At 37.3% G+C, this 14665-nt stretch overlaps 1 protein-coding gene across 1 annotated transcript in view; it reads right to left on the bottom strand.

Annotated features, from left to right (window-relative positions):
* Positions 1–14665, bottom strand: part of PLCZ1 (phospholipase C zeta 1) — a gene marked incomplete at both ends in the record, with an annotated part of 49423 nt that overhangs the window by 12226 nt on the left and 22532 nt on the right. Inside the window, 3 exons of the mRNA XM_084269904.1 lie at positions 8854–8970; positions 10465–10621; positions 12780–13007. Of these exons, the coding sequence (XP_084126030.1) occupies positions 8854–8970; positions 10465–10621; positions 12780–13007 (502 nt within the window). The remainder of the gene's footprint in view (positions 1–8853; positions 8971–10464; positions 10622–12779; positions 13008–14665) is intronic.

The raw sequence follows: 14665 nt of genomic DNA, 5'->3' as shown, positions 1-14665 counted from the left end.
AAAAATGTCAGGTGATTAGAAATCATCCAAGTAGATCAGCAATGGGTTTCAATTAGGGATCCTCTCTTGTGACATTCTCGAGTGAAAAGCACCTAAAGCATTTCTGATAAACTACCAAATCTAAAATCTAAATTGAATTACTGTTTAAGTGTGAAAGTTCTATTTCAGTGTAAATTTGAGGACCTTTTGGTTGCCATTTCACTTATTACACATCTGAGACAGATACTTTTCCAAAGCGATGTTTGAAATTTGTTTACATTGTCCTTCTTGCAGAGCAGTGTATATCATCAGCTCCCCTTCCTGTTTTAGTCTGAGTCTCTTACACAGGGTTTAGAACAAGGTCAACAAGGAGTTCACAGACAATTGTGTTGCTGCAGTTTTTTCTGTCCTTTTAATTTAACTATAGTTCAGATAAATTATTTAATATTCTACTAGTTATCTGAAATTCAGAATTTAGTGGAGGTCGCTGGGAAAAATATTTTCATTCTTACAGTCCACAAAATGCTGACCAAATGGAATTTCTGTGTGTGTTTGCTTTTAAGTGAAGTTCCTATATCTATTATGCACACCAAAAAAAACGAAGCAGAATACAGAGTAACCCAAAAGCTCTGTCATAAACCTGGCAGTTAGAGACCTCCCTGCAAGAGAAATATGAAACCTTTATTTAAAATGCCTCCTGGCCCTTGAAACTGTTCCAAATGAAAGGTGAGTGTATTTAGGTGGATTCATATATTGGGGTGATATTGTCCCACCTAACTTAAAGATGTCTACATGATCTAGCTGTAGCCCCCACCAGAGAGGATCTAGTCAATGAAATTTAAGGGACAATGTAAACAAAAGTGTATCCACAGTATGAGATTAATTATACCCCTGGAGTGTGCAACTCAAATTGCTGTTCCATTGACCTAGGGACTTCTGGAAGCAAACAGTAATAGGTGATGCAACACTTTTCTAGGGCTCCATAAATCACAATGGCCATGTGGCCTTTTACAGCTCTTGATTTTTTTCCAACTACATGACTTTGTTAGTAATAAACACACTTCATTGTTTGGCATCTTAGTGTTATCTTTCTACCACACACTGTCCAACAGTATTTAGTAAGATTTATATCAGTTGTGCAAGGTCTAGTTTTCCCTTCCTAAACATGATTTCTTTTTTTACTGTTAAAATTGTACTAGGAAGAAAGTAATAACATAAGTATTGACACACAAAACCCTGTACCTCTTTCAGCTAGCAGCTGACCTATGATAACTAGTCCTGTCTTAGAAACCTCAAATGAGAGGTAATAGCCAACCAAACGATGCTTTTCCATGCCTTCTTGTTTCATTCTTCCAGGGCATTTCTGGGTTGGGAGCTCATGAAAAGTCTTTCCTGTCTTTCTTATAGCACATTCTCCATGAGTCAGTTTGGGATAAGGCCACAGCAAGCCCAAACAAAGTTTGAGCTCCAGACTGGTGTACACAACAGCCTGGGCATGACTTGTCGTGAGATATATGTGTCAGATTCATTCCCCTGAATTAGACCAGAAGAGGTGTTTTAGTTTGGGACGAAAAATGGAGCCTGTTTTGGAAAGAGAGCTGAAGTGATGGAGACTATTAGGCTTTTAAGATGCAGAATGAACAAAGATGAAACGCAATGATGTATCAGTCTTTTCCATGTCAAAGGCAATGTTTAGAATTAAGTCATCTGCAAGGTTTTAAGGACCACAATGAAGAATAAGGGTGCTCACTTAGTATACACTGCAAAGAGCCTTTAGGTATTCTACAGACATAAGACAAAAACATTAAAGCATGTCAATTCACTAGAAATTCAAGCAACAACGATTCAAAGCTGCAACAAATACTCTCAGTTTTTTAGATGTTGCACTAGCTGTTGAGAAAAGCCATGTTAGAAAAAATTCTTGCTTCATATTTTTTCTATGTTATAAAAATTTGTCCAGTAAAAATAATTTCCGAGAGTATAAAAGTATCATGCTGAAAAACCTAAAGCATTAAGAAAATGGAGTAGGCCACCATCTTCACCTGGAGCATCTCCCCTATGAGTTAAAGACTGAGTGAGCTGGGACTGTTCAGCCTTGAGAAAAGAAGACTAAGGGGGGACCTTATTAATGGTGATAAATATCTTAAGTATGGGATGCAGGGAGAAATGGTCAGCCTCTTTCCAGTGGTCTGTGGAGACAGGAAAAGGGGCAATGGCTGCAAGCTGGAGCACAGGAAATTCCACACTAACATGCAGAGAACTTTTTCACAGTGAGGGTGACAGAGCCCTGGGACAGGCTACCCAGGGGGGTTGTGGAGTCGCCATCTCTGGAGATATTCAAGACCTGTCTGGACGCCTATCTGTGCAATATGAGCTAGGGAGCTGCTCTGGCAGGGGGGTTGGACCCAATGATCTCTTGAGGTCCAACCCCTATGATTCTGTGATTCTATGATTCTATGATTTTATAATAGAAGAACCCATGTTTTTCCTTACATTCAATTTCATTTTTTCATAAATTCCTTTACTAATTTTGGCATTCTATCACATATGCCAAATGTAAAGATTGCAAGAATACCTAAATTTTGCATAATCAAAAGTAATCTGTTTACTTAGGAAAAAAAATCAATCAGTCCTCTTCTCTCTAGGTTTCAGATTTCTCCAGCAATAATGGGAAATACAATTTCCCAGAAAATACAGAGCAATCAAAAATTCCAAAGTCAATTACTGATCCTGTGCCCTCTGTTTTCTTCATGAAGCTTCCAAAAATATTCCTCCTCTTAAAGTTTTCACTCACTCAGAACCCAAGGGAAGTCAGAATGACAGCCATTTTAAGTTGCATTAGTGAGGCATAACAAGATCTAAATAAATGGGTTTCTTTTCCCTAGGTAGCTTCAGAGGTTAAAAGCAGAACTAGTAAGATAACTTTTTATCACTCATCTTTTTATGCATTATTTGTTGTCCTATTATTGCACACAAGATTTAGCCACAAAACAGATGTAACAAAATTGCCAAGCAGCATTTTGATCTCATGGACCAAAACAAAACCTACAATAAGAAAAAATCCTTCATATAAATAGAGGAACCTTCACAGTAACACATAAATTTTTATGAGTGCTCCAGAAAACATATGCTCTAAATATCTTCTTCTAAAACAAAATTCTGTATTTGGTTTCTCATATAACTTATGACATGTTTTGGTCATTACTGTAGACTGTTTTGATACATGAACAATGTTTTCTATTGCATGCAAAGGACATATTCAAAAGGATATTGAAGTATTTTTTTCTCCTCCCCCCCTTGTTTTCTTTTGGTTTGTTTTTCTTAGGCAACAAATGATAATACAAATGATACCTGTTGATTTAAATAACTGTCCTGAATTTTCTTTTTCTGAATAAATCTTTACTTTCCATTTTATACCCTAAATAAAAAGGAGATATGATATGCCAAACCAGTTCCTTCCAGTGCTACACTGCAGTTGTATGCAGGAGGCATACTAATTTTCCCAGACTATAAAAAGTTATTGTAGGTATTTTTCTCCATAACACCTCTTTGTTCACAAAACCTATCCTGTTCTTACGAGTCTCAATTTTCAGAGAATGGACACTGAGTACACAGTGATACCCAAAAGTGATTTTGTGGAAACTCTATACTTTTTACTCTCATTGTTAACTTGCCTTCCTCCTGAAATTAGGTTTACACAATTATGTAATTCTCATCCTCAGCCCCAAGAAATCTTGAGCCTGTTGGACTATTTCACCCTGCTTTAGCTGAGTGCCAGCCTGCTCTGAGTTAATATGTTCCAACCAATCTAGAGAAAAACTCTGGCAAGGTACAGAAGGGAGCACTGTTTTGGGTTTATCACTAAGGGAAGTGAAGGAATAACTTAACTGTCATCGTTTACATGATGCAGAGGCCTGGCAGGCAGTATTATATGTAGGTTTGAACAAAATCTTATTTCCTTTGCTGAGTCAGTTATGGATATTAAAGCTAAGTGAGAAGGGTGAGCTAGCGGGTGTGGGGAGGGTTAGAGGGACTGAGGAAAGGGAATGAGGGACACAGGAGACATCTGAGAGTCCCATGAATAGTTTTGGAAAACTAGTAGAAGTGTTCTGGAGGGATTACTTCCATGTATGGGATACAGAGTGCAATGGTAGGGAGAGAGGGAAGGTATGTGGGCTATATGAACACAGGACAGATAGAAAAATTAAGAAATCTGTGCTGAATCAGTGGAAGGACATGAGCAGAAGATTCACTGAGAGGCGCTTTGGGAGTCATATTTCCGCCGAACAGTTATCTAAAACAGATTAGGAGACAAGAATAGATCTGACATGGCTCGGGAATAATATATGTGGAGAATTGCTTATAATCAGCCTATTCCCATGAGAAAAATATTTCTTTAGATGAAGATGCAAATGATGTGACCAAGAGGGCAGATCTAACCACTTCCTGCATATTTTTAATTCTTCCAGGAAGGGGCCCAAAGGCCCTTATGCAGGAAAAATCATATGTTTTGTATACTAATGTTTAGAATCACTTTTTCATTAAAGTACATTCTGAGCCAACAGTTGATGTAATAATTCTGAAAGACTTCAGTCCTTCTTAAAATCTAATAAATGGATATTTTTTGCAGAGATCGGTGTGAAGATTTACAGGCTAAAAAGAAAACTAGTACACTTGCAGTACGATAAGCCTGAGAGATTCAATTTTAAACTAAGAATCTCTAGCCAGAGCTTCCTCTAAGCATGAAACAAACTTACTAGTATTTAATAGCAATGCAGATAGCATACAGAGAGTGTACCACCCCAGGTAAATAATCCAGCAATAGCATGACATCAAGTTAAGTGAGGATCAACCACAAGGACAGAATATACTAAAACTCATTTTAAATGTTGTGGTAATGGAGAGCTACTTCCAGCTGTAGCCTAGCTCAAGTCCGTATCTGTACTAGAGAAAAACATTTCTAATGACACAGACACAAAAAAAATTTAGAACCACAGAATCTCCTGAGTTGGAAGGGACCCATATGGATCATCCAGTCCAACTCCTGGCTCCACACAGGGCCAGCCAGGTCAGAATATGGGACTGAGGGCATCGTCCAGACGCTTCTTGAACTTAGTCAAGCTCAGTGCTGTGACCACTTCCCTGGGGAGCCTATTCCAGTGTCCCACCAGCCTCTCAGTAAAAAATCTCTTCCTAATACCCAGCCTAAACCTCCCCTGTCACAGCTTCATGCCATTCCCTCGGGTTCCATGATCAGTGACCAAAGAGAGGAGATCAGCATCTGCCCCTTCACTCCCCCTCGTCAGGAAACCATAAACTGCAATGAGGTCTCTCCTCAACCTCCTCTTCTCCAGGCTGAACAAACCAAGGAACTTCAGCCTCTCTTTGTAAGATTTCCCCTCCAGACCCCTCACCATCCTCACTGCCCTCCTCTGGACACTCTCCAATATTTCTATGTCCCTCTTGTACTGTAATGCCCAAAACTGAACAAAGGACTTGAGGTGAGGCTGCACCAATGTAGAATAGAGGGGAATAATCCCTGGACTGACTGGCCATACCATGCTTGATGCATCCCAGGATACAGTTGACCCTCCTTGGTGCCTGAGCACACTGCTGCCTCATGTTTAACTTGCTGTCAACCAAGACCCCCCTAGTCTCTCTCAGCATTGTTGGCCTCCAGCATCTGATCCACAGTCTGGAGGTGCAGCCAGGGTTGTCCCTTCCCAGGTGCAGAATCTGGCACTTGCCCTTGTTAAAACTTCATGTGGTTGGTGATAGCCCAGCTCTGTAATCTGTCTAGGTCTCTCTGTAAGGCTTTTCCACACTCAACAGAATTAACAGCTCCTCCCAATTTATGTCTTCTTGTCCTGGTTTCGGTCAGGATGGAGTTAACTTCATTTGTAACAGCAGATGGAATGCTGTGTTTGAGAGTTAAAATGGGAGCAGTGCTGATAACACCCTGATGTTTTTAGTTGCTGTCAGACAGTCAAGGACTTTCTCAGCTCTTCATATTTCTCTATTCATGAGAAAGGAGGGGCAAAGCCAGGACAGGTGACCCAACTGACCAAAGAGAGTATTCCATGCCAATTACGTCCTGCCCAGGATATCGGGGGGCTGATGGGAGGAAGGCCGAGGGCGGCTCTGGGACGAGCGGTTTATGGGGAATGGTTGGGTTCCGGGATGGCTCTGGGTGGCACAGCCTGAGCTGTGGGTTCGGTGAGAAACTGCATTGTGTATCAACAGCTTCATATATTTTTGCTCTAAAGTCCTGTAAGCATTGTTATATTGTATCTTTCTGTTATTTTAGTAAACTATCCTTATCCCAACCCACAAGCCTCTTAGTTTCTTGGTTTTGGGGTTATTTGCCCCTTCCTTCTCCCTTCCATAACCTCTCACCCCCCCCCCCCCCCCCCTTCCCTTGCTCTTTTCCTTTAAGGAGCAGGCAGCTGTGTGGATCTCGGCTCTCAGCCGGGGTAAAACCACGACAGTCTTCTGTAAATTTACTTAAGACACCTTCTAGTCCTGAGTCCAGAGCATTTATGAAAATGTTTAAAAGAACTGGATTTAAAATGGAACCCTGGAGAACCCCAGTAGTGACATCTATGGGGCATCTGAGTACATTCCAGTTCTTTCACTGAATGGCCAAATTCACTCAATCTCCCTAGTCTCTGTTTCCCACATTGCCTCAATTGTGTGGCACTGACAGCAAGGAATAGTTCAGGCAGGGGACAGAAAATGGTAAGAAATTTAGGCTTTGGGCTCTCCTCCACTGCTTGCAGTCAGGGCCACAGATGCAGGAACTCTCATTGAAAGCTGAGGCTTGATTTTCCTTCTAATTTCTATAACTGTCAGAGAGTAGCTGAGGATGCACTAAGATCTTAAAAAATAAATACTATTAAGAACATGATTTGTAGGAAATAGCACACTGTTAAAACCCTTTCTGAAAAACAGAAAATATTTTGGGAGCTCAGAAGGAAAACAAGTGAGAATGGATGTCTGGAGCAAGGGTGCACATAAGCTCCAGGGCCCAGCAGGTAAAATTAAATCTGTGCCCGTCTGTATCGGTGTGTATCAGAATATAACAAGGTGAGACCTTTCAAACTGGGAGCCTACGGCAAACTGCCCTGCTCACCCCCGTCTCCCTCAGGTGGCCTTGGTATAGAATCAGAATAAAAGACAGAATATATGTGTGAATGCAAAAAATACTGTTCTCTACCTAAGGCTGAAGAAGACATGGCAGACTGACGTAGAAAAACATTCTGTAACTGAGAATCTTTTTAACTGAAGAACAAAAAAAAAAATGAAGGCAAGATTGCCTCTAAAGCCATTAAAATGGGTAAAGTGCTTACAGGTGAGAGGTTTTTCAAACCCTTCTGAGTAGAAGAGTCATGCCTATTTTTAACAATTTCAAGTTAAAAACTAACTTGAAGAGAAAAAGGGAACTACTATGATTTGTGCTGGAAATTAGGATGATAAACGTACCTTGCATCTACACAGTCACTGAGTTTTTTTTAAAACTCAGGAGCATTTGAGGGCTTCTTTGCAGTAGCATATAATCTGGGAATTCTTGGCACCAATATTAATTGTTGTTTAATTAATTACTTTATCCTGCATCTGTGCCACTCCAGTCATACACTGAACATACAACCACTGAACCCACACACACCACTCTGCCCCCCTCCCAGATCCTTCAGATGAGTTTTCCATTGCTGTGTAAAGATTCCTAAATCACACATATATATCATTCCATCACCTCTCCTAAATCAATGCTGTAGGGCAACCTCAGGAAAAAGTAAATGCAATTCCTTCAACAGTTCTCACCTTTAGCTAAGCAGGCAGCTACTCCTATTCCCTTGCTAACTACAACATGGCTATAAAGAATGCTAGACCTCATCTAAAAAAGACTTTTAAAAGAAAAATAATAAAAAGAGAAAAATGAGGGGGAAAAAAGAAGGAAAAAAAAAAGAAAAAGGTACCATTGCTACTTTCTATATAAATGTGATAAATACCTTATAAAGGTATTTATACCTTAATCACAGATGACAAATAAGCATGGAGCTTATGGAATTTCATGAATACAACATGCAAAATAATGTAATATATTTTCATTTTCTTGAAAGGTATACTATGCTATTGTTTTTTAGGGGTATTTTTAGCAGTGCAATGCTTAATGCTGAGCACTTTTACCTCAAAACCAAAGGTAACATAGCAAACATCATAATTTCATTGCAATGAGACAGGCAGTAAAATTTAAACCATTTAGACTCTCTTTACAGACACTCACAGGTAAACATGATAGAATTATTAATAAAAAGGAGATAATATGTAAAGAAAAATAAGAAAATTCCAGTTTAGCTGTTGAAAGTTTGTTTTATATTTGCTTTTGGTACATTGTTTCATAAGATAAAATCATACTTTGTTTAGTCTTAGGGCTAGGAGTAATAGAAAATATGATTCAGAAATTTTAAGAAGATGTATTGTTCTTCCTATTGTTTCTCCTATTACCAAATAGAAAAAAAAAAAGAAAAAGGAGGCAGTGTAAAGGAATTAATGCAATATAATAAATTGGGATATCTGAGATAAATCTATTTAACAGAAACTTATGTTTATAATTATTTAGGGCCTAATTGTAACTAATTACAAAAGTAAATGATGAAAATAATACTCCCCTATAGCAGAATTCCTGATTACCAGGGTGTAAAATTACTAGGATATGTAGACAGAAGGAAAAGCTTAGATAACACAAAATGAAAGTGATGCCACTGAGGGAAAATATGTAACCTATATAACACAATACTATAGGAAGGAAAACCTCTTTTACCTGTATAGTGTCTACAAAGGCTGGGATACAGTTGTCTCTGCAAACGTACGTACCCATTTGACAGCCCACATTCCAGAACTCTTGAGGATTATAATTTGAAGAGTTTGTTCTTGTTCCTTTGGGGTAGATTCTTGTAATGAACCTTGAAGTATGTGAAACAAACTCCTGAGCTGAAAACAGAATGATAAAACAGAATGATAAAACCTTTCCAACTAAATTTACACAATCAGCATATTATATCAATGTGTTTATATTTTAGGACATTTCTATGCATTAAAAGTAGTATATGGACCACTGAGATGTGGCTGAAATCCCATTTTAAAACCTGAACATGTGACAGAATTTTGTGTATATTTGAATGTGATAGTATTTCTGTCTATAGTGCAGACCTCTATTAAAGGTTCAGTAATGAAGATTGATTCCTTCACAGAAATTTTCTGTTTCTTCACTTCATCATAAGGTAAAAATATGATTTTTATACTAAAGACCACTGTGTTCTCATGGCAAGTTGGAAAGACAGAAACCACAAAATTGATCAAAAAGCCCACTGATTCCTTTATAGTTCAATATGAAAAAAATCATCCCAAATTGATCTTAGCTTGATTGCTGTTTTGAGGTTTAAATAAAATGACTGAACAATCTCAAGTGAGAACAGCACATTTCTAAGACACTTAATTGGTTCCTTTATAATCTTCAGAAGATGTTAACTGTTCAAGTGAGTTGATTTTCTTCCTCCTAGCAGTGTTCCCTCCCACAAAGGCATAAAATAAACAGATGTGGAGAACTTCAGATGAGTGCTACATACACTATTCCTGTTTAGCAATTACACAGAAAGCTTTGCATTTCCAGAATCATCAACCTGACCCTTTCCATCCTCCACCTGCCTTTTTTTTTTTTTTTTTTAAATAGAACTAGATTGCTAGAGGACTCTGACTATGGACAGCTGCCAAAAGCCTACTTGTTTTGATGCCATTCGGCACCATTCACGTACCCAACCACTGAACCATCTCCTCAACGTGGTGGATGGCATCTGCGCTGGCCCTGAATGAACAGGCCTGTGGCAGGCTTCATTCTCATGGCCAGTTATCTCTGTTCTTAACCCTCCCTTAAGGCTGTTGGCAGACAGCTGGTTAAAACAGCAGGGGCTGCACTGTACTGACTGCACCAAATGGAGATGTTCCAACACAGAATGAGTTTTGAATAATCCAGCTTTGCTGGTAGGAAAGATCCGGTCCAGTGGAGCAAACTGCCTTCTATGGGGTTTATTTGTTCTGTCAATGCAGATTCTCTTATCTGCAGTTATCAGCAAAGCCAGGGGTACTGCATGACCAACTCAAGTGAGTACTACAGACAATACAAGGGGGGGGCTGTTACTTGATGCAGAAAACAATGAATCAGAAGGTCTTCATACATTTTGCATACTATGCTAATACTTGTTCTTATAAAAGTACATGAAATTAAAACAAAGCTGAGTTTCAATTTTCCTCACAAAACCAACTGAAGTATAAAAATGCAGTGCAAATGACATTTCTAAAACAATGTCACAAAAACAACGAAATAAAATTGGACAGCATGTGTTTCATAAAATTTTAACCCTTCCAATGCCTAAGCAGTGAAACAAAACAACATTGTAACTTTTATCCAATTAAAGCAAAAGAAATTACCTGAATGTTTTACAAATTTTTGTGCTCGAGTCTCTCCAATTGAATTATTTTCATAGCACTTCTGATTAGCTAGTGAATGCTCAAAGCTCACAAACTTCACAGATTTGGTATAAATCACAAGGTCTGACAATGCAATGGCAATTTTCAACTTCTTCACCTAAAAATCATAATATAAAAATAATGGAAGAATAAAATATCACAGTAACATTTCATTATTATTATTATTAACAATTCATAAGAAACTGTAAGTTTGGATACATAAAGCAAGGGAAAATGTGTCATCATTAATGAATATTTGAGCTTGAGATATGACTTTTGATAGTGAGAGTTGATCCAGTCAGAGATGATTAAGATTATTGTCTCTGTATTCATCAAAGTAATTGTAGGGTGAATGGAGAGATATGTTTCCAATACTTCCTAGCACAGTGCTCTCTTAGACAGCTTTATACTTTCCCTGCTTCTGAGTCTGGTATGTAAAATAACTTACTTTTTCATGGCTTTTAACATTACTGATTTAAAATATATGCCCAAATTTATATTGCTGAAGTACTGGAAAAGGTATACTGGTAGGAAGTACTTGGAGAAAAAAGAGAGCAGTATAGCAAGAGAATCTATATATCAATAGCACAAACTTAACTACAAAATGTAAAATAAACAAGACAATATTTTACCATGCCAAGCAAATCTATCATAGGTATATTGCTCCAAGCATTGCTCTGAAGTTAGGAAAACTCTGTTGTTCTTAATTAAGATGGAAGATTCTTTGGACAAGGTCTTTGTTTCATCTTACTCCATTACCAAAGTAAGCAAAAGCAAAATGTGCTGTACAGTGAAGTGAGTGAAATTTTACCAGGTTGTTATCTTTTAAACTGAGTTATTATGAGACCTCTTCATTTTACTTAGTATGAACTTGTGAGCTAATCAGTAGTAGTAGCCAGCAAAGAGCTGATGGTACTAATAATGTTTACTTTCATTTAAAGCTTTTGAACACGAATTTTCTTCTGACAAAATAATAGGGAATACTTGCTCATGGCTCAAGAGCATTAGTTATTCTGTGGCTATGTTCCATGAAGAGCAATAGTAGTGTACGGGCACAGAACTGAATAATACAGCTCTCTGGATGTGGAAGGCAGTGGCACAGTCAAAGCCAACAGCATCACTAGGGTATCTTGGATGTGAATTCCAATGTTCTCTCATCCTCCTATAGCCTGGAAGCCATTTCCTCTCCTGCCTGTGAAACATGATCAGACATCTGTTGCTGCTGCTGTTGATCATGATGTATGTGGTATATGTTCTGGTCTGTAATGTGATGTTACAAATATATGTGACCCTATTATCTGGAAATTTGTCCTTCCTTGTTCAAAGAGGATTCCATTCTTCCTCAGATATATTCTATCTCAGATGTAAAGAAAAAGCAGCAAAGTTCTTGACCTTCAAATCACTTTGAGAAAGGAAACACCAAGGAAAAGACTGCCTCTGAGCAAAAGCACTGAGCCCTGAGAAGCATTGCCAGCCTATTCTCATTCAGATAATCATAGCATGATGTGCAAAAGTGGCTGGATATTGTGTGCTTCATCCCTCCTGAAAAAACTTGAACAAAGTCATTTTAACCCTGATGGAGCAACAGATCTCCACAGCAGAGAATTACTATTTGGCTTTAAAAAATTATAAGTTCAGTTTGACTATTAAAAAGAAAATCACATAAATTTTTTACAGCCTCTTTCCAAAACGGTATATAATGTTAAGTCTCTACATTATAAATGTAAAAATACTTTTTCTATCATTTTAGCACAACCAGAACTCAACACCTAATATCATGCATAAATCCAGAACACACGAAAACAGGGGAATTGGAACTCCTCAAAATTTCCATGATAGACTGGCAGACTGAGGGAAGAAATAGACCATTTACTCTGTCCTTCATCATCAGGAACTGTTATGAGTGTTCTCCATGCATAGTTCCAGGACGGCCTTTTCACCAGCAAAGCAGTTGGGCAACTTTATCTTAGATCTACTGTGGCATTGACCATCTAGGACAAGGCTTGGAAGTGAAAAATGCATGGGGAGTTTAGGATGGGAGCACTGTGAAGGTTTGCTTTTTAGTTGGATACTAAAACATGCCCAGTTTGGGGTGTCTTGAAGAATAAGAAAAACTGAAAGCTTGAGCTAAAAGTATTATTTCAAAATATATTGCCCCTAAATAATTTTAAAGCCCATATTTCAACTTTAGACCCTAATTTAAGCTAATGTATTCCTTCTTTAAAAACAAATTAAAAAGTTGGTAAACATCTATGTGCTTTCTAAATTCAAGTTACCTTTGACTTTTTTCGAGGTGGGGCTGAAGGTGTTTGGTCATTTTTTCTTTTTAAGGAATTACTCTTTGGGTAAAGAGGAATTTTTTCATCAAGCTCATCTTCTTCAGATATATTGTCAAAGTCAGAAACTTCCCCTGTCTCACCATGACTGTCAAGATCTCTCCTGAGTAGACCTTCCTCAATTGTTCCCACTTTTTTATTTTTTATCAGAATTTTAAATTTCAATGCCTGTAGGAAAGAGGTTAAACAGTTGTAAATAAACCAGTGCATGGACCAATTTTGTGTTTTCTTATCTAGACATTTTTTAATCCAAGTTCAAAACTGTGATTAAGTATAATGAAGGTAATACAATGAAGTGAAGATTGCTATTGGTGAGGTAGAAGTCAAAAGCAAGTAAAACAAACAGAATCTGGGGAAACAAAGCACACCAGTGAAAATCTAAACCCCTGACAGGAATAAAGGCTCTCCACCACGTACATGCTGAAACTGTGATCAAGATTAAGGCATGAAGTTGAGTGTCAGAGGTGATGGCCAGGTAAGATGCAGGCATGAATCCATTTTTATATATGAACTTGTAGACATGTATCTTATATTTGAATTTTTTTTAAAGCTATCATTGCAGCTGCTGGAAATTTGTTACCTTATTTGATCAGTGCATGTGTACACATCTGTCTAGTGTACCAAATGAAAACTTTCCTCTTTATGTCATGGATTCCCATGCTGATCTTACGTGATCAGAGAAGCTAACAGACTTTGGTAATTTCTTGTCTAAGAAATTTCTCAATTTTTAAATGGGCATGTTTCAACTTCCATAAGAAAGGGAAAAAAATCATTATAGTTTATAATGCCTAGTATGATGGCTTTCATCTATACACCTGAATCTTATGAATATAAATTTCAAATAGATTTATGAAATAATATTCATCATATAATAGGTATTATGTAGCAGACATTCATCTCTACCTCTGTACACAGGAACAATATTTACTTAGACTCTTGGATAACATGATCTACAAAAACATTCTTAAAGTTTCATATGCACTAATGAAAAGAAAGGCTATACTGCTGGGAAGGTTACAGAAACAAGGAAGAAATACTTATACATTAAATAAAAGATAACTGAAATACTGTGTTTGAATGTGTCTGTTAAGCAAATATGAAAAGTATGGATGATAGAAACACACACATAAAACCAAAGCTTAATAGTAGAAACTAGAGCTGTACACAAAGAAATAGAAATTACATTTATTTACATGGCAATCTTTGTTACTGATAATCCCCTTATCACTTCAAATCTTGCATTAGCAGTTTGTCAATGTGCCAGTGGAATGAGATACCCTATGCTTAATATCTGTCAAAGCCATGCTGGTGCAAGATTTGATTAGTGTCTCTGCACTGGTGATTCAGAATAAGGGTGCCCTTTAACATTTCCTTCATTTCTTATTGATGCACTCATTTTTTTTTCTGTGATATTTTTAGAATATGAGTAATGCTACTCATAATTTTTAAAGTTCTGAATTTTTCTTTGCATATTCATACTTCCCAATAGTTAAAAGCAATTGTATCTAATTTTGGACCTGTATTTTTTTTATTCATAGGTATGATTTCATTTTATAATATATAAAAAAAAAACAACCAAAAAACACCTAAACTGCTATATAAGGAAAGTAAAATGGTTTGTGGATATTTAATTGCCTCCTATATGTAAACTTGCTTTAAGTAAAAAAAAAAGACCAAAGTCATATGAAAATAGGTCATGATGTTTTAAGTCAAATAGTTTCTAAAATTCTGTTTATCTACCATGATAAAAATAAGCTGAGGTAGGACATCAACATGTCTTTTTCTCTTTTTTTCTATAAAGATAACATTTTAGAATCACAACTCTC

The sequence above is a fragment of the Gallinula chloropus genome, assembly GCF_964237585.1.
Source record: "Gallinula chloropus genome assembly, chromosome: 1".
NCBI classification, from domain to species: Eukaryota; Metazoa; Chordata; class Aves; order Gruiformes; family Rallidae; genus Gallinula; species Gallinula chloropus.
The sequence above is the reverse complement of the archived record's forward strand: the minus strand, read 5'-3'. Positions and strand labels throughout refer to the sequence as shown.